The sequence below is a fragment of the Triticum aestivum genome, chromosome 3B (genome assembly GCF_018294505.1).
Source record: "Triticum aestivum cultivar Chinese Spring chromosome 3B, IWGSC CS RefSeq v2.1, whole genome shotgun sequence".
Taxonomy (NCBI): domain Eukaryota; kingdom Viridiplantae; phylum Streptophyta; class Magnoliopsida; order Poales; family Poaceae; genus Triticum; species Triticum aestivum.
In genome coordinates this window covers 815,102,011-815,122,504 of record NC_057801.1, presented here as the reverse complement: position 1 = coordinate 815,122,504, position 20,494 = coordinate 815,102,011, and the positions used below count along the sequence as shown (strand labels likewise).

The window sequence follows — 20,494 nt, the reverse complement described above, 5'->3', positions numbered from 1 at the left end:
AATTACTCACTCCTTCATCCTGAGAAAGGATCTTGGCTATGAAAAAAATGGATCACTAGCTTGCGCAGCAAATTGAATGAAACTTGTCCGAAGTAAACATTTCAGTCTGGTGTTCGTTATACCATTGGAGGCATCATCTAAGTTCGAGAACTTTGGATACTTAAAGGCTGCAGCACATGCTAAGTGTTGACTGAGATTCTTTTTTTCCGGCAGGTGGTTTTGTGCTTGAGGTTGAGGATGATCGGCAGAAAAGAGTAATAAACTTTTTGACAAATCACCCTCATGAAAATGCAATACACCTGAACGGTAGATTCTACCACGGAAGTCCACGAATGCTGGCAAATAGAATTGATAACCTTCGTATGCTGACACAAGTCTTATTACAAAATCTTCATAACTAGCCTGCTCACCTGTTTTCATAATTTATTTAACAGTATGTTATAGCTACAAGCATTCTTAACACCTTTGATGTTATTGAAGTAGCACTTCCTCAATATGTCTGAGGCTTCTGTCGGATTCGCGCGAGCCAGAGCATTTGGTAAAAGAAGCCCACACTCAACTAAACATTGATGATTCTTTTCCAGAAATCTCAAGAGCCTTTTGTTTATTTCAAACGCTTGAGACTGAAGCCCATTCAAAATATCACACATCTGCTTGTATTCTTTTTTATGTAACTTTATATAGAAGTGGTTTAAGTCATGGGAAGTTAATAGCCCAAAGTGATTCTAGATATCCCCCGTGGGTTTGCATAAGTAACCTCCTATCAGATTCGATAATGTATCAAGATCAGACCCCCTCTCTGCTGGTTGCCAATCCAAGGGTTTGCAAAGCATCGGAAGATTGAGTTTGATAGGGAGCAGATTTATGTTCAAATTGCACATAACATAACAAGAATTCTCTATATACCCTTGACCTTTCTTAAGAACCAGCACTGGATCTTCTTTTGTTACTCCCCTATTTGTTGATATATGTAGAACATTTCTTTGAATCATGAATTGGAGCAAGTATTTCCCGATATCATAATGACACTGCATTTTTTCTTTTTCTCTTTTTTGCTAGCACCTTTGGGCTGAACAACATCCTTAACTGATTCTACCTTACTAGTGAGTACTGCTTCCACCTTACCACTACCTGGTGCTTTGTATTGTAGAAACCTTGCTTGTTCTCGTACAGTTGAATTAAGTTGATCTATAAATCTAGCTGCCTTAACTGCGGATGATTCCTGAAGAGTGTTGAATACCAAGCCTAGTACATGAATCATGATAGCCTCAAGCGTATAGATACCAAACATCTTAAGCATAGGTAAGCTACTTGGTAGGCAACCCTTTAGATATTGCTTAGCGTTAGGCTGATCTTTATTAATCAAGAACTTTACTATGTTAGGAGTTACTTTAAATAGATTATCCTCATCGAACTTCATTGTGCAATTTGCAGTTTGATTCTGTAAATATATTAATTCAGTATCGAAAAACACACCATTTTGATTCTTCTTTTCATTAATCAACAACTTTCTAACATCATCCTGATACATATCAACATTAGAAGTCTTTTTCGTTTTGTCAATATCCAATAGCTTAGCATAGTAATCATTCCAGAACTCCTTAATAATACGTGCATTTTTCAAAGATTTCTCATTCTCAATGCTATCATCATATGTCTCGGAACAATAAAATAGAACATGCATACTTTTATTTGTTACCCTTAAAAAACCGCAGTAAGGATATGAATACGACTGGAATAAACTACTAGAATCTAAATATAAGGAAAGGATCAGAATAAGTACTAATGCTCTGTATAATACTTTTCCCTGAGCGATGGTTTAGCGGATTCGGAATTGTAACCAAGCATCCTGGGTTCTATACCAGATTCAACACTAGAGCATGCAGCCGATCCTGGATACATAACTCTAAAAAGTGTTTTGGATCTTTATTGGTAGCCAGTCTTTCACTTCTGCCTCTCCACTCCCATGCCTTTCTTGGTCGGACCAACCCAACCGGCGATTTCCAACAAGTCTTTCTGCTTAGAGTAAGAAGCGGAACCAAAATAAAGCTTTCTCTATTTTCATTTATGGATAACCAATCCATTTTCCAATATAGTTGGGAGATTTTACCCAAGAAATGGGTACATAACATGAAAAGATCGGAACATGGGAATAGATCTTATACCAATACTGACTACCCATTTCCATTGTTGTGCTTTCTAAAATGGCATACCTATACAAGGGTTCAAGTTTCGATCGATATTTGCAGAGTGGATCATCCCTCTCAAAAACAAAGATTTGAAGTTGTCCATAATTTACTGAGTACTCGGTATAACTCACACATTCGTGTACAAACAAGTGCAGACGAAGTAACACGAATATCTCCAGTAGTCAATCTATTTCCATCAGCCGGCCGGTGGGAGCGAGAAGTATGGGATATGTCTGGTGTTTCTTCCATCAATCATCCGGATTTACGCCGTATATCAACAGATTATGGTTTCGAGGGTCATCCATTACAAAAAGACTTTCCTCTGAGTGGATATGTGGAAGTACGCTATGATGATCCAGAGAAACGTGTGGTTTCTAAACCCATTGAGATGACCCAAGAATTTCGCTATTTCGATTTTGCTAGTTCTTGGGAACAGTGTAGTGACAGATAATTCCGAATCTACATACGTCTAGTCCAGGGGACAAATCAATAGGAAATGCTATTTGCTTCTTAAGAAGAAGAACTTTTTTGAAATGAAAGAGTTTCCACGGGCGTCGGATATCATTTCTTCAAATAAGGAAGAAGTGTTATCGAAGGATTTCCTTCCATTCTTCCTAGTATGGAAGAAGTAAATAAAAAGTACTGCGTCTCGATCTATACGAAAGGGCACTGGTTTTTTCTTTCGGTTTCATTGATAGCAGAAGAGTACGCTAGCTAGCGCAGCCTGAAAACGCTTGCTTGCGCCCCACCCCTGCGGAAACTATTGCCTATGCTTGCTGCTCGCTCAGTGTCAGTAGAAGGGAAGAAAAGATGGTCACTCCTTTTAGGAACATGGCGAGCCTTACTTACGACTGTTGCACTTCACTCGCTGCTCGTTCATTCACTTGCTCATGAACTCGCTGCTTCGCCAGAAGCGACTAGTCGCCTCCTTTCCTCTGCCGAAAGATGCTTAGCCAGAAGCGACGAAGGAGGGGAGCTGGGGAAGGCCGACGATGTCAATGAGGGGGAAGCTGTCGTAGAAGCTTTGCCCCTTGCTTTACATAAATGGATTGTTATGAACTTACTAAATGACCTTATTTATTCTCCCGGAACTCTAGCAAATCCAATAGTTTCATCTGCTCTTCTTAAATTAAGAACAAAGGCCGCCATCCTTCTTATTCAGGAACCCTTTGTTTGAGGAGGGCGTATCCCCGAGAAGGGGAGAGTGGCCGAGCGGTCAAAAGCGACAGACTGTAAATCTGTTGAAGGTTTTCTACGTAGGTTCGAATCCTGCCTCTCCCACTTGTTGTAGACTTAAGAGAAGAGAAAGTAGGCGGAAGCCTAGGAGGGCCAACCGAGCGAAGTATTTTTTTTTGTCGTGCCGTGAAGTGCAATTTTCTCGTATGCGTTTTAGAGAGGTTGTCGAAAAAAGACGATCTATAGAGATTCCCCATCTATATCCAATCGAGAATAGAAGCGAGTCGCTTCCGGCGTCGACTTGTAGTATCTGCAGTCGGCACACGCACGCGCCCGCCATCATGCCTCCTTGGTTCGGAATGAAGCCAAGCGAGACATACGATAGACGAAGGAAGTGCCCACCCAGCAGGAGGGCTAAAACCTGTAGTTTTGATGTTGCAAACTCCAGCTTCGAAGCTGGAGTGCTTTAGCCCTTTTTTAAGCAAGAATCACCGTCTTGAGCGCCTTGCGCGCTCAAGAACAAGCAAGGGATGATCGCTTTGTTGCTAAAGTGGATACATTTTCTTGCTGGGGAAGGCTAGTTTGGTCGAGGATTGGAGAGGAGGGAGAGGTGGAATAAAAAGCTCGGGATGGATTTTGGAGTCTTTGTGCGAGCCGTATGCGGTGAGAGTCGCACGTACGGTAAGGAGGGGGGTTCGCGTCTATACGTGTAGTGTGGTGGTTGCGCCTACCCACCCTATTTGTTCCATGATCTATGGGTCTACTGGAGCTACCCACTTCGATCAATTAGCCAAGATTTTGAACGGATACGAAATCACTGGTGCTTGATCTAGTGGTATTTTTATGGGGATTCTTTTTATCGCTGTAGGATTCCTATTCAAGATTACTGCAGTTCCTTTTCGAGCGGCTGTAGGACGGACGGCCCCCTATAGGTAGTAGGGTAGGGTGGGTGGTATCGCTCATATAGCGACCAATCCTCCTAACTGCGCGCGGGCCGAGCTTAGAGTGCGTGAAACTCATCACTACCTCGTAAGGGCATTGAGACCATAGCATGTTACACAAAAGCGCCACTTTCTCAGGAGTGTTGTCACACAGCTGCCCGACTAGAAGAGCTACTCGCTCTGTAGTGTTGTCACACAAGATAAGCACGCCGCACGCCTGCTGGCCAGGCGAATCGAAGTTATCTTCCGGTCAATTGTCCACCCAGTCAAGTGCAAAAAACACAGTGGAATCACGCAACGCACCCTGCTGGTGTGCTTCCTACCCACGAGGAAAGAAGAGCGACAAGGTTCAGATTTGACCGTTTGCAGCATGGGAGCTGATTACCCAAAAAATCCCTGGGAAAAAAGAAAAGATATCTCGGTAACGAAAACCATAGGAGGTTGTATTGGCGAGATCCAAGGGTTCACAGCAGCCCAAAAGAAAAACCGCCTGGAAGTCCGAGGACCTTTAGTACCGTACCGAACCAGCAGCTTTCGCGCCAAGCGACGACCGCCCTTGTCCCTTTCATTTTTCCATTCAGCCTACTTCTTAGCTTTGTTCCGTCAGTCTAAGGCAAAGCTTAAGTGGTTTGCCTACCTTCCCCACTTGATGAAAGGGAACGAACTTTGTTTCCTTGGTGGCTTTATGGATGGATTCAGTCAGAAAAAACTCCTTCCTTTTGAAAAAAGTGACGCTTTGCGTCTTCGCTTCCGAGGGTTAGGGTATAGGACGTTTCGAGCAAGCTTTCGCTTTTTCTCCCGGCTTTCTACAACTTTCGCTTTAGCTTCCAAAGGCGACCCAATGACCTTTCCGGAATTGGAAGTATTCGTCGCCCTACCCTAAGAAAGAAGTCACTATAAAATAGCTTGCCCTCCAGAAGTACCAAAGGTGCGCGGAGCCCGGTGAAAATGAATATGTTTGCTACTGAAAGAAGCCTGCCTATTGACTAATATTCGTCTTTAGAATGAAAGTATCTATGAATCCCAATCTATACTGTCGATTCAAAAGGGGGCATAGTCATATGGGTGGGGTGTTTGTGGGGAGCTGCCTTGGATATGAGGAATTCCTCCAATCTAAACAAAACAAAGAAAAAGTCTGTGACGAAGATCTTTCTTTTCTATCAATAGATAGGAATGAGTGTTCGTCATAGGGGATAGGATCCATCTGCTCTCTCTCTCTCTCTCTATTTTCTTTGATGCAATTTAGAGAGAAAGAGCAGTGCGAATTAGAAAAAAAGAGAATCGGGAGATGATTCCAAAATAGATACATAGACATCTAAAGTAAAGGGATGTATATATTATTCCTATATATATCATCTATCTATGAAAAAAGTAAACAGAGTTCGTTTTTGGGTTCCCCGAAGCCCTGAATGGATTGGATCATTTCTGCTTCTACCAACGAAAAGAAGGCCTCGCCCCTTCCGAATGCTTCTCCGATCCTGAAGTTCTCGCGAAGAGAATAAGATGCAGCTCCCCCTCCCTCTGTCTTTTTCCGCTTTGCTAATCTTCCCCTCTAACGCGGGCCGGGCTTAGGTGGGCACGGGAGGAAGAAAGAAAGTCGAAGAGCGTCTTCTCCTTTGTCCTTTTTTCAGTGCAACACAGGAAAGCACCCTCTTTTTGTAATCCCTGCAGCTTCCTAGAGGCTTGCTTTTTTATTGAACGCATGGCGTAGCTTGGACCCCTCCAATCATGTTTGAGCCTATGTTCACCCGGGGCCAAAAAAGGAGAATTCCGGAATGCCTGCCGACGTTCAGATAAGGTGCATATCCCTTACCACTAAAGGAAAGGCTCGACGAAGGGGGGGATATTAGCTGGGTAAGGAAAACACTTTCGGAGATTGAGATGTCGATTTGTTTTTCATCAAAAAGGAAGAAGGCCGAGCGGATAGCAGCCTTCCTTCGGGCTTTGCCTGTCGGCGTTCTAATAAAGAATTCCGGCTCGGCCCGGGAAAGCACTGGCAACAACATAAAGAAAGGGGTCCATGTAGCTGTTGTGCCCGCCCACTGAGCAGCAGGTTCGGCATATACTACAATAGAGAGAATCCACTTCAGATAACCACGTCTCTGCTAGGCAGCGTGTGGAATGGCCGAGAGCGGACCAAATGGATCTATAATCCAAGCCGAGAGTGGAGTTACGTGAACAGTCGTCTAATGGAAAACAATGTTCATGTTCGGTTCAGAGAGCACTTTTTCGTTGAGAATAAGTCCTTCCCTTTTGTGTGAATTCCCCAGCGGCGAATTAACAACTTGTGGGGCCCTATCTATTCAATCTCTCGAGCCCCAAGAAAACCCCCCTCTCCCTCGGACTCAACCTCTCTTTTGACTCTATATATGTGGGCACCTGATATCTATGAGGGTTCACCCACCTCGGTGACAGCATTCCTTTCTATTGCGCCTAAAATCTCTATTTCTGCAAATATGTCACGTGTTTCTATTGTTGCTTCCTATGGGGGTACATTACAAAAAATCTTCTTTTTCTGCAGCATTGCTTCTATGATCTTAGGAGCACTGGCCGCCATGGCCCAAATGAAAGTCAAAAGACCTCTAGCTCATAGTTCGATTGGACATGTAGGTTATATTCGTACTGGTTTCTCATGTGGAACCATAGAAGGAATTCAATCACTACTAATTGGTATATTTATTTATGCATCAATGACGATAGATGCATTCGCCATAGTTCCAGCATTACGGCAAACCCGTGTCAAATATATAGCGGATTTGGGCGCTCTAGCCAAAACGAATCCTATTTCGGCTATGACCTTCTCCATTACAATGTTCTCATACGCGGGAATACCCCCGTTAGCCGGCTTTTGTAGCAAATTCTATTTGTTCTTTGCCGCTTTGGGTTATGGGGCTTACTTCCTAGCCGTAGTGGGAGTAGTGACTAGCGTTATAGGTCATTGGGTGGCCGGAAGGTTTCCATGAGTAAGGTTGGGAGACCGAAGGCAGTTTTCCGTGCACCGGACACGTAGCTTACCGAATCAGTTGCAACACAGATGGGAATGCATGCTACGAAAGACAGGGTCGAGTCTGATACATCAACCGTCGACTCCATATCCTTGTACGAGTCCACAATCACTACACGAGATGAACCTGGGTTTGGTGAATGGAAGTTGGCCTTAGGTGTAATAGGACTCCCAGTTACTGCGCGCGATCGTATACTAAGGTGCTCCCCGTCGGTTGTTGGAATGACGCGAGCCGGGCCGGGCCTCGATTCCTTTCAAAAAGATGAAGGGACAGAGGTGACTAATTCCCCATCTCATTTGGGGCGGAAAACGAATCGACATCTCGATGTGATACATCCCTTTCCATTTTCGTTGGGAAAGAACGACGAAGTCCATCCGAACCCTCCAATGAAGAAATAAGAGGAGAGCAAAGCGCCAATGGCGCGCGAAGAGCATGCGGAAGGGGCACGAAGAAATGAAGAAGTGTGGGGGAGAAGCAGCCGAGCTCATTCCCTTCGCTTCCTGGGCCCAAAGCAGTGCTTTGTTTCCTGGCCAAATCAAGGATTTGGGGCTGATTGCAAAAGATATCTGAATAGAAAGATAGATCCATCCATCTATCCAGATATCTAAAAAAGAATTGATTTCGATTTCATGAAACCTTTGATTCAAAGAACTGCGCTTAGCCCCCACCGCTCATGAAACGGCTCTGCTGTAATGGATGGCAGAGGATCCATAGTACCCGAAGCACTGGAGTGATCCAGTAGCCGGGAAGGGGCCTAGAAGTGCCTACTACTACACCACACTTGGCTCTACACATTTATAGAGCTTACCCCTGTCCAGTGTCTGGCAGAACGTTGGGGGCTTCAATCGTCGACTCGTTATCCCCATCTTAGCCCAGGCTAACGGAGCCTGACTTATTCAGGGGAGAGAGTGGAGCCTATTGAAGCACTCTTGAGAGTAAGATCCTTGGCTCCTCTTCATTCTCTACAGGGGTCTCTGCCCACATGGAAGCGGGGCAGAGATGGATAAGATCAAACACGGGAATAAGAAGCATTTGAAATGCCTTTTTGATCATTTTGATAGAGGGGGATGGATAAAGTGGGCAAAACAGACTCACATTTTTTAATCGAAAAGATGGGTTCCCTTTTCGTCTCGACAAAGAAAGAACCATCTTGAAAATGCTCCTAACCCCTTCGTAGGGCCATGTATAGTAAGTGATCCGAACCTGCCTGGAGCGAGCCCCCCTTAGAGGCAAGTGAAGTTGGTGAGCCGTATGATGGGCAACTATCTCCTGCGGTTTGGAGAGGACTCAGCTGTTAGTTAGTACCCCTTGGTTTCGGGGTGGACCCTTTCACTCTATTTTATTATATACGCTTAGCGAAAAGAATGTTTTTTGATAGACCTAGGACACGGATTCTATATGAACCAATGGATCGTGACAAGTCGTTACTACTAGCAATGACTTCCTCTTTCATTACTTCATCCTTTCCATATCCCTTTCCCTTGTTCGATCTTACTCATCAAATGGCACTCAGTTCATATCTGTAAGTTCGTTCGATCATTGACAAGGTTCAAAGAAAGGGTGGGCCATTCACCATGAAGGCTAAAAGCGAGATAGGCTTTACTGCACATTTTCGCTTACAAAGGCGAAGACAATTCCGCGTTTTTTCAGCCGATTCTCCGAAATTTAAGACAATTATCCTCACTCAAACTTCAAAAAGTCCTTTTTTCTGATGTAAATTCTGTCTGTCTCCTTTGTCCTTCCTAACGCTAGTCTAGTCTCCGATTAAAGGATTGATACGGGCGTGCTTCCTTGTAGAGGGTTGTTTTAGACACCTACCCACCAGAAACTTCGCTTTGCTACCCAGGTATAACCAAAGCCTTCCACAAAGGAATATTTACTACTGGGTCCATCACCTGTCCAGATACTGGTGCATCCCTTGTCGTTTCCCCATCGGCTGAAGTTGGATCAAAGTCCCCGGACGTGAATGCTCATTATAGAAAGAACTAGGCCTACATAGGTAAACAGGCACCCCATCACTACCGTAGTAGTTGAAATCTCTAACTTAGGTGCGTTTGCCCATTACTTCTACCCATCTACGCGATTCTGAGATCCAGCCATTGGAACTGAGAGATCCCCGCTGTTTGACCTACTCAAGTAGGCTTTCTATTGAATATCCACCCGTGGTAATTGCTTGACTGGTAGAAGCACCAAGCTTTGGTACTATAGTCGTACTCGAGACCCTATTGAGCTGCTTAGTCTTCTCCTTTCTTTGGCTGGTGAAGGGACGGTGGACTTGTTGTTTCATTGCTCTCGCGCTCTGATCTTGATATTGATTGCCAACTCGGATAGAGGAAGTAAGCTATTCTGTTTGGGCCATCGTTCTCTGTTCTATTGGATTTGACACTTTTTCTGATCTCCCTCTGCCTGTTTTTGAGCTCAATAAAAGAGAAAGTTTCATGCCAGTATGGGCGAAAACCATCAATTTTCAGATTCCCCTAATAAATGGGTGTTTTTGAGGTCCTTTTTCCGATTAGTTTCATGCCAGTATGGGGTCAAAGTATACAAAAATTCACATTCTCCCCGTAGAATGCTGTTTTTAGAGCTCTCCTTTTTTGGAAACTTTCATTGCGCATAGTATGAAAACCAACAGAAATCCCACTGGGAAAGGTGTTGTGCCGGTTGCCGACCAGGCGATCGACCAGCTTCCGACCAGAAGCGTTGGTCCAGTGAGGTGAGCCACGACCAGAACAGAGCTGTTACAAAGGAAGCCCACTCCCTTATGTTCTGATGGGAAATAGGACTAGGATCTATAATAGTTGTATCTGCTTTCCTTTGGTTTGCATGGGCACGTGATACATTCCTAGCATGACGTTGGAACAAGCAAGGACCCAGCGTGATCCAGAGGGCAAGCCCATCTCGGGTAACTGTCACGACCGGTTTTTCAATAAAATATTTATTGAGAAAATCGATCTTTAGATCCCAGTATAGGAAAAGTTATCCTCACTTGTAGACAAATACTTGATAAACAGAGGACCTGTAGCATTAAATATATTACAGGGTTGAGCTGAGGCTGCTCAACAATTATTACAAACTCGCCAATATCTTACATAAGGGCAGTTATGACACAGGGGTGTGGTGACATGCTACTAGCTCGAGATAAAAGTGGTGGTGGATAACTTGACTCCTATCTGGCGGTTCATCGAGTGTCGAGGTGAGGCTCGATGTATTTGTTTCTGGGGTGGTGGAAGCGGATATAATACAGTGACCAAAGCAGGATCACACGGGACTGACTGGAACTCCTCTAGGCATTGGACTCGCTATCGAACTCTTCATCCATGAGATCGCCTTCATCAACATCTGGCCAAATCAACAAGCCAGGTGAGTACTTTGAAAGTACTCGCAAGACAGTTCGGACAAAAGACATAATAAATGTATGCATGAATGCGTCATGAACAAAAATAATGATGCTCATCCCAATAATAATATTATTGCATGACTTGATAAATAAATAAATAACTGAAAACCGATCGGGTGTCTGGAGCGACGCCTCGAAAGGTAAACAAATAAAGTTCATGCCGCAGTCGGGCGTCTAAGAGACACCACATAAAGGGCTTATAAAAAAATGTCGCAGTCGGGCGTCTTAGCGACACCACATAAAGGGCTTAAAAGAAACGCCGCAGTCGGGCGTCTTAGCGACGCCACATAAAGGGCTTTAAAAGAAATACCACAGTCGGACGTCTGAGCGACGTCACAGAAAGGGCTCATAAAAGAAATGCCACAGTCGGACATCTGAGCGACATCACAGACAGGGCTTGTAAAAGAAATGCCACAGTCGGACATCTGAGTGACGTCACAGAAAGGGCTTGATAACAAAAGTATATAACAAGTATGCCACAGTCGGATGTCTGAGCGACATCACAGAAAGGGCTTATATCAAATGTAAATAACAAGTATGCCACAGTCGGATGTCTGAGCGACACACAGAAAGGGCTTATATCAAATGTAAATAACAAGTATGCCATAGTCGGATGTCTGAGCGACATCACAGAAAGGGCTTTATGACAAAGGTAACCAACAGGTTAGTCCATCCACAAGAATAAACTTTTAACCAGATTCGCACATGTGTAGTCCACCGGAGTTTTGTCACTGAGGCTGATATCTGACAAGATAAGATGAATACAGTACTTGGACATGTACAAGATGATTTAAAGAATTTGTGACTCTGCAGAGTCTGTACTAACTGACCACAGCCAACGGATTTCTGTAGTCACGAAGGGCTAGTTCCGTTTATGGTATTTCGGTAGAAACACATTTAACCAGTACACACCCATTCCACCTCACGATGCCAGGAATCACCCTAGACAATGTTCAAGAAAAACTTTGAGACGTGGAGGTCACAACCTCGAATAGCATGGGATCAAATTTCTATACGCGCGCTCTAAGGGGTCCCCCCTCTCGGTCCCAACCAGAAACACCCATGCCCCCTGACCGGATGACGAGCTTTAATCCAGGGCCATGGAACCCTCATCCCGGCCTCTCTACTTGATGTGTACTAGGGAAAATGGTTTGCAACTTACTAAGCCGTATTCCTTGCGGAAAACAAGTGGCAGTACAGGAAGGAAATGAATGGGAATGTGAATTTGATTCACGATGACACTGAAGTCAAATAGACTGGCATAAGACTGGCATGCCACAACACTGCCATCTTACCCATCCTCATGCCATCACATGGCCATGCAAATATGTATCCAACAACATATGGCCATCCGAAACTTACTTTCCACTTCTGTGCATGAAATATAACATTCAAAGATATGTTCATAGACATGCCATGAAACTCCTAGATGCAAACATGCAACAAACACTCATCATATCAAGAGTTCAAACATGCTTGCCTGGTTCGGAGTAGTCGGAGTTTAACTAGGTGAAGTTCGCGGCTCCGTCACCTCCTCCGGTATCTACGATATAAGAAAATACGCACGCAATGTAAATACCGCGGGCTGCACAAAAAGTAATCCAAATAATTTAAAAATAAATCTGTAAACAACTAGACAAAATTTTAAAGAGAACAAAAAAAGAATCAAACAAAAATACTATTCTGTTTAAAAGATATAAGGGTTTTGATTCAGGGACCTTTCTATAATGAAATAGAAAACTCCCAGGGGGTTCTGCAGAAAAGTCCAGAAAACGGTTTGTTTAAAAGAAAAGAACTGAGAGGCTGACAGGCGGGCTCCACCCGTCAGGTTTGAATATTCAAAAGAGGCGGCAGCGCTCGACGGTGCCCGAGAGCCGCGGTGGTCGCCGGCGGCGATCCACGGTGAGGCAGGGGGATCGGGGGTTACCTCCGTGTTCAGTGCACCTTTACGTGTCGGTGGGTGGTGGTAGAGGTCACCGGCGAGCCCCACGTCGACGGCGGCCCTTGCTCCGGCGGACGGTGGTTTGGGTGGTCGTGGGCCTCGTCGGAGAGTGCTGCGGAGGACAAATTGAGGAGGGGGTTAGACCTCTGGTAGCTTGAGGGGGTTGCTGACAAGGTTTGGGTGCCGGGGACGGCCTCACCGGAGTTAATCGAGGTGGAGGCCGAGGCGGAACGGGGCGGCCGGAGTCGGGGGAGGAGACCTCCTCGAGGTCCTCCTAGAGGCTTGCCATGGTGTTGGTGAGGTGCAGTGGTGGTGTGTGCACGAGAGCGAGCTCGGGGCTCCTTTTTATAGGCGATCCGACGTGGTGGCCGCGAACGGAGTTCTCCGGCGATGGTTACGGCGGCGCAGCGATTTGTTGGGGAGGTTTAGGCAGTTGATCATCGACGTGGAGGTCCACGGGCTCCGTTTAGCATCTAACCTAGGTTGGATCGGGCGTGCTGGCTGGTTTCGACAGAACGGGGCGGCGCAGGCCCGTCAGCGGTAGAGGGCGCGCCCTGTGCTTGTCGGACGACGGCGACGGTGCTGCGGGGGTGCGCTGGCATGCATGAGCCACGCGGAGGGCTAGAGAGCAAAGGGCGGCGCAGAACGGCGTTGTGCCGCAGGGTTGCCTCCTGTCGGTCGCCACGGGAGGTCCCAACGCTGCAGAAGACGCCGGCGAGGGTGGGCCAGGGTGCTGCCGACGCCAGGAATCGGCCAAGTGCGTGTGTGGCGCTCTAGACAAGGAGGAGGGGCTATGCGCAATGCGCCAGGCGCAGTGTTGACGCGTGACTGAACTCCGACGAAGAAAACGACACTGAATCTCTTTGAACTTCTGAATCTCTCTGAAAGTGCAAAGAAACAGTGCAGGCCAGGTGTTCGACAGAATGATTTTGGTATGTCGGAGTTTCTCCTTGAGCTGATTTTTGGTGGAGTGGTCTCTCACTGCAACTAGAGGTTGCCTGAATTTGGTGGAATTTTTGGAGAAGTGGAGATATGAATTTCACCAAATTTGACAAATCTGGTCCAAACTTGCAGAGGGTGAAATTTGAAAATTTTGAAAAGAAGAAGAGTGGATCTTGATGGTTCTAGGTTGTGGTTACCAAGGACCATCCAGAGGAGTTGATTTGATACCAAAGCTCAAGGGCATTAAGGTACTTGCTTTGCAAATTACCTAGGCTCAAAATAAAGGACAGAATTGTTTTGGGAAAAGAAATAAATGGAATAAAATCCAAAAATGGATTTTATTAGTTTGGACAGAATGTTTGGGTTGTTCCAAAGTGGAAGGAGGGGTTTTGGAGAATTTTACCATAAGAGGCATGGTAAAACAAGAATGGATCAAAACCAAATAAAAGCCCAAAACCAAAAAGGTTTTCTTTTTAGAAGAAATTAAATCCAAGAAAAGATTTTTAGAGGGCAAACTTAGAAGAGGGTTTTTAAGAAGGGTTTAAATGACCTTCTTCAAACCAAGCAAGGCTCTTTTTGAAAACAAAAACCACAAAAATTTTGGAGTGTCACAGCACCTACCCCCTTAGGAAAAATCTCGTCCCCGAGATTTCAGCTGATCCTTAAACAGGTGTGGGTGCTCTGTCCGAAGAAAATCCTCGCTGTCCCAAGTTGCTTCATTCTCGGTGTGATTGCTCCACTGAACTCTGAAAAACTTGATGGTTTTCTGTCGGGTCCTCCTCTCAGACTCTTCTAATATTTTTATTGGGTGCTCCCGGTAGGTGAGGTCTGGTTGCACGTCAATATTTTCATGCGATACTTGCTTCTCTGGATTGCCCACGTACTTTCTCAACTGCGAGATGTGGAACATGTTGTGGATATCGGATAAATCCCTGGGTAGGTCTAGCTGGTAGGCTACTGTGCCTCTTCGGGCCACTATACGGAATGGTCCGATGAATCTTGGTGCTAGCTTTCCCTTAATCCTGAATCGCTGCAGACCCCTCATAGGAGAAACTCTTAGGTATACAACTTCTCCGGGTTCAAAACTGATTTCCCGATGCTTTCGATCGTAATAACTCTTTTGCCGACTTTGAGCTGTCTTGAGTCGATCTCTAATAGTTTTAACTTTCTCCTCAGCCTCCTTGAGCATATCTGGGCCAAAGATATGGCTGTCTCCGGTCTCTGACCAATTAAGCGGGGTACGACATCTTCTCCCATACAGAGCTTCAAAGGGTGCCATTTGCAAGCTGGCTTGATAACTATTGTTGTATGCGAACTCTGCATATGGCAAACTTTCTTCCCAACTGGTTCCGTAGGTGAGGAGACAGGCTCTCAGCATATCTTCTAGGATTTGGTTTACGCGTTCAGTCTGCCCATCAGTCTGGGGATGGTATGCGGTACTGAATGCTAGTTGGGTCCCTAGTGCCTGTTGTAGGTGATCCCAAAATCTACAGACGAACTGTGTGCCTCTGTTAGATATGATAGTCTTTGGGACTCCATGCAGGCAGACGATACGGGCAAGATAAAGTCTGGCCAGTCTCTGAGTGGTGTGAATTGTCTTCACCGGAATAAAATGTGCCACTTTGGTTAATCTGTCGGTTATGACCCATATGGCATCGTTTCCGTGCCGTGACCGTGGCAGTTCAACAATGAAATCCATTCCATTCTCGTCCCACTTCCACTCAGGTATCTTGTTTGGCTGTAACAGCCCGGCTGGTTTCTAGTGCTCGGCCTTGATGCGTTGACAAGAGTCACAACATGCAATGAATGTGGCTATATCTCTCTTCATACCGTGCCACCAAAAATTTTCCTGAAGGTCTTTGTACATTTTTGTCCCTCCAGGATGGATTGAATACGGAGCGGTGTGGCTTTCAGCCAGAATCTGTTGTTTGAGGTTCTTGATATTCGGTACGCAAAGTCTCTCTCCGTACCACAATATTCCTTGCTCATCTACGTTGAATTCTGAGGCCTTGCCCAAACTCACTTTCCTTTTTATGCCTTCAATGCTGGGGTGTCCGTGCTGAGCCTCCTTAATATTTTCCATCAGGGTAGGCTGTATTTCCAGATTCAACACGCTGCCTTTGGTAACCATTATTAAATTGAGTCTGGCAAATTCCTGTTGAAATTCTGGCCTCAACTTTGGTATACTGTCGTCGTCTGTGCTGGGATTCCGACTAAGGGCATCTGCCACAACATTTGCCTTCCTGGGATGATAGTGGATTCCAACATCATAATCCTTCACCAACTCCAACCAGCGTCGTTTCCGTAAATTAAGTTCCGGCTGTGTGAAAATATACTTAAGACTCTTATGGTCTGTGTATATTTCACAACGATTTCCAAGTAGAAAGTGTCTCCATTCCTTGAGTGCATGGATGACCGCTGCCAATTCTAAGTCATGAGTGGGATAATTCTCCTCATGCTTGCGAAGTTGTCTGGAGACATACGCGACTACCTTGCCTTCTTGCATCAACACGCATCCGAGGCCTTTCCGGGATGCGTCACAATATACCTCAAAATTCTTGTGTATGTCTGGCACAATTAATACTGGTGCCGTTGTTAGTTTGCTTTTTAGCTCTTGGAAGCTTTTCTCACATGCTTCCGTCCATTCAAACTTCTTGCCTTTCTTGAGCAACTGCGTCATTGGCTTTGCTATGGTGGAGAATCCTTCAATAAATCTTCGATAATAGCCTGCCATTCCCAAGAAACTTCGTACGTCCGTTATGCTAGCTGGTGGTTTCCAGCCAAGTACGGCCTTGACCTTGTCCGGGTCTACTGCAATACCTTCTTGGGTGAGTACGTGGCCCAGAAAACCCACCTGTCTTAGCCAAAATTCACATTTGCTGAATTTGGCGTACAGTTGATGTTTCCTGAGTTCTCCTAGTACAATCCTGAGATGCTCGGCGTGCTCTTCTCGTGTTTTGGAGTATATCAGAATATCATCGATGAATACCACAACAAACTTGTGCATATACTTCATAAATACTTTGTTCATGAGGTGAACAAAATATGAGGGGGCGTTGGTTAGCCCAAATGGCATTACTGTGAACTCATACAGTCCATATCTGGAAGTGAAGGCTGTCTTGGAAATATCTTCTGTTCGCACTTTTAATTGGTGGTATCCTGATCTCAAGTCAATTTTTGAGAAGACTTTGGCCTGTGCGAGCTGATCAAATAAATCATTTATTCGGGGCATTGGGTATTTGTTCTTGATTGTGACCATGTTAAGAGCTCGATAGTCAATACACAATCTCAGTGTTCCATCCTTATTTTTGGCAAATAAAATTGGAGAACCCCAAGGTGAGGAACTGGCTCGAATGTATCCTTTCTCCAATAATTCTTTTATTTGCTTCTTCAATTCCACCAATTCAGATGGTGCCATTCTATATGGTTTCTTGTAAATGGGAGCGGTTCCGGGTGCTAGCTCAATGCTGAATTCTATCTCTCGGTCCGGTGGCATGCCTGGTAGTTCTTCTGGAAATACGTCTGGAAATTCACACACTAGTGGAACCTTGTTCAGCTCAGAAACGTCCACCTTGTTTAATCTTGGTTGCCGAGGTATTTGTCTCTCTTTGGCTGAATCTTTTATTTTCTTCCCGTGATGGTGTGTGAGAATCATGGTCCGGTTGAAACAGTCAATAAAGCCTTTGTTGGTGGTTAACCAATCCATCCCTAGGATGACTTCCAATCCATTGCTTTCCAATACAATAAGGTTGGCGTAAAACTTCAATCCTTCAAATTCAATAGCCACACCTTGACAGTAACTCTGGGTCACTTGCTTAATTCCAGGGGACTTGATGATCATTGATTTTTCCAAGGGAAGCATCGAAAAATTATTTTGCAAAGCAAAACTCTTCGAAATGAATGAGTGAGAAGCTCCAGAATCAAACAAAACCATGGCAGGTATTGTGTTGAAAGGGTACGTACCGAGTACGATATGTGGGGCGTTCTATGCTTCCTCTCGGGTCAAGTGGTTCAGGTGACCTTTCCGGTGGTTGTTATTGGGGTTGAAATTGTTTCGCTTTGGCGCTGAATTATTTCCACCGTTGGTAGGCTTTGGGGTTGAGTTCCTGGGCTTTGGGCACTGCTTGGCATAGTGCCCTTCTTCTCCACAAGCGTAACAAGTAACGCTTGGGCGATAGGTGAACTCCTTGTCTCTTGCATGGAAATTCTTGATTGGGCGTGAATTTTCCGTCGGGGTTTTGTGTGTTCCACCCTTCTGAAATTCTGTCTTGCTTCTGTGGTTGCAAGCAAAAGTAGTCTGGTCCCTTTTGCGTTTGCGGAAATCTTCCAGGCTACGTCGCTCACTTTACAGAGTAATGGCCTTATCCACCAGTATTTTAAAATCTGGGAAGGTATGCACAACCAGCTAGCATTTAAGGGCGGGTGCCAGGCCTTCCAGGAATTTTTCCATCTTCTTGCTCTCGGTCATGTGTTCTTCGTTGGCGTAGCAACACAGCAGAGTAAATTGGTTGTTGTATTCTGACACTGTCATGGTCCTTTGCTTGAGGTCATCAAATTATCTTTTCTTAATTTTCATAACACTCTTAGGAATGTGTGCCCCACGAAAACCTTCTTTGAAATCCTCCCATGTTATTTCATTTTCATTGGGGTGCATGTGCAGGAAATTTTCCCACCATGATGCAGCTGCTCCGGTGAGATAATGTGGTGCATACAATACTTTTTCATGGTCTGGACACTGTGCAATAATTAATTTTCTTTCCATGTCTCGAAGCCAGTCGTCGGCCTCAAGAGGCTTGTCAGTATGAGAAAATATTGGAGGACGCGTCTTCTGTAACTCAGATAATTTGGATTGCTGCTGATATTGACCATGGTGATTTCCCATATTGATGAATTGGTTCATCATTTCCTGGTGTTGTTGCTGACTCTGTTCATACAGATGACACACTTGGGTAAATGCTGTTTCGCTGTCCTGTTGACTTGTCTGTCCCTGAGTGAAATTGTGGTTTGGCGGCGTGCCATAATTTTCCTCTGGCTGATTTGGCATAGAGCGCGTCCAAGGATGAGACATCTTTCACTCTGGGGATATATTTTGTGAAACTCGTAAGACAAGAAAGAGAGTCGCAAAAGTCAATAAAATCACACATAATTTTTTTTAAAACTCCAGGATATTTTGAAAATACATGGTTGCGCGCGAAGAAGGACTATTACATATCTTACACGCAAGCATAATTATACATTACACCACTCAGGATATGCGTACATAATCCTGACATGTTATTTAGACTAGTGCACTTCTCCAGATCCTACATGATGCGCAGACATGCTACTTCTCACAACCTATGTACATATAAACATATCACACAAGTCGTTACATCGCATGGCGTCTACGCGCACTCAGTCGGAGATGGTGAGGATCTCCCCTGGCCTGCCGAGGGTGAGACGCAGTGACGCTGGGGAATCAACCTCCTCCTCGCTAATAGGTTCCAGACGAGGAACGCTGCGCTGAGCTGATGGAGCAGGTGCCATAGGCGGAGTAACCTGAATATGAGTGGGCGGAATATGTGGAGTAGCACGTATGGGAGTGGGCGCAATAAGTGGTGCAGCGCGAACGGGAGTGGGTGTAATAGCTTGGTTAAATTCCTCAGTGGTAGGCAGACGACGAGCAGTGGCGATAATGGTAGGCGAATGAGAAGCTGAGGACGAGATAAAAGTCAGCGGTGGAGCGGTGTGTAGGAGTTCCCTCCTGTTGGCAGCACAGCCATGAACTGAGTCCATGCGGGCAGCTACGAGGTCGTCCACCATGCTGTCGAAGGCTTCCTCTAGGGCTCGGAGGTACTCGACAAGCATCTCAAAGGCCTCGTCTCGCTCTCCTCTGGGGCAAGAGAATGAGTAGTGACAGGTGTAAGGCACGTGGCATGGAAGGTAGCGGTAGCGACGGGTCTTCATTGCAGGAAGGACATCCCAAAGACGAGCTATCGCCTCGCGGGCAGCCATCTGCATAGCATGCCTTTCCGTAGGCATGGCTCTCCCCAAGAATCAGAAGCGGCGTATCTCAGCACGCCCTCCCCTGAATTGCACCGCGGCCTGGTGCATGGTCAGACTGTCGTTGATCTTGTGCGGATAAAGTGTGAAGACTGGGCGCACGGATGGCCCCATCGCGACCTGAACGATGAAGGAGAGGAGCTTGACGAACCCCTCAAGCACGTTGGCGAACATTTGTGACTCACAGTCGTTGCCAGCCATCTACAAAAGTAGGAAAAAATTCTGAGCGATCAGATCATAAATTTTTATGCTGACTGTCAGAAAAATGACTACATTTGTAAAAACATGAATAAACTCTATCATGCTAATAACCAATTAGCGATCGCACCTAGTGGCTTCCTACAGTCAGCCTGGCTCTGGTACCAAGTCTGTCACGACCGGTTTTTCAATAAAATAATTATTGAGAAAATCGATCTTTAGATCCCAGTATAGGAAAAGTTATCCTCACTGGTAGACAAATACTTGATAAACAGAGGACCAGTAGCATTATATATATTACAGGGTTGAGCTGAGGCTGCTCAACAATTATTACAAACTCGCCAATATCTTACATAAGGGCGGTTATGACACAGGGGTGTGGTGACATGCTACTAGCTCGAGATAAAAGTGGTGGTGGATAACTTGACTCCTATCTGGCGGTTCATCGAGCGTCGAGGTGAGGCTCGATGTATTTGTTTCTGGGGTGGCGGAAGCGGATATAATACAGTGACCAAAGCAGGATCGCACGGGACTGTCTGGGACTCCTCTAGGCGTCGGACTCGCTATCGAACTCTTCATCCATGAGATCGCCTTCATCAACATCTGGCCAAATCAACAAGCCAGGTGAGTACTTTGAAAGTACTCGCAAGACAGTTCGGACA

General features: G+C 45.4%; 2 protein-coding genes and 1 non-coding gene across 3 annotated transcripts; all 3 read left to right on the top strand.

The window, feature by feature from the left end:
* Window positions 1–2,031: 2,031 nt before the first annotated feature.
* Window positions 2,032–2,640, top strand: LOC123067984 (NADH dehydrogenase [ubiquinone] iron-sulfur protein 3-like). The gene has a single exon (XM_044490528.1). It carries the CDS (start codon window positions 2,068–2,070, stop codon window positions 2,638–2,640), a length of 573 nt encoding a protein of 190 aa, XP_044346463.1. The 5' UTR covers window positions 2,032–2,067.
* Window positions 2,641–3,387: 747 nt separating this feature from the next.
* On the top strand, window positions 3,388–3,470 carry TRNAY-GUA (transfer RNA tyrosine (anticodon GUA)). Its single transcript has one exon. It is a non-coding gene; the product is annotated as a tRNA-Tyr (tRNA).
* A 3,068-nt stretch (window positions 3,471–6,538) lies between these two features.
* Window positions 6,539–7,438, top strand: LOC123072617 (NADH-ubiquinone oxidoreductase chain 2-like). Its single transcript, XM_044496206.1, has one exon. The coding sequence runs from the start codon at window positions 6,676–6,678 to the stop codon at window positions 7,267–7,269; it is 594 nt and encodes a 197-aa protein (XP_044352141.1). The 5' UTR covers window positions 6,539–6,675; the 3' UTR covers window positions 7,270–7,438.
* The last annotated feature ends 13,056 nt before the right edge of the window (window positions 7,439–20,494 follow it).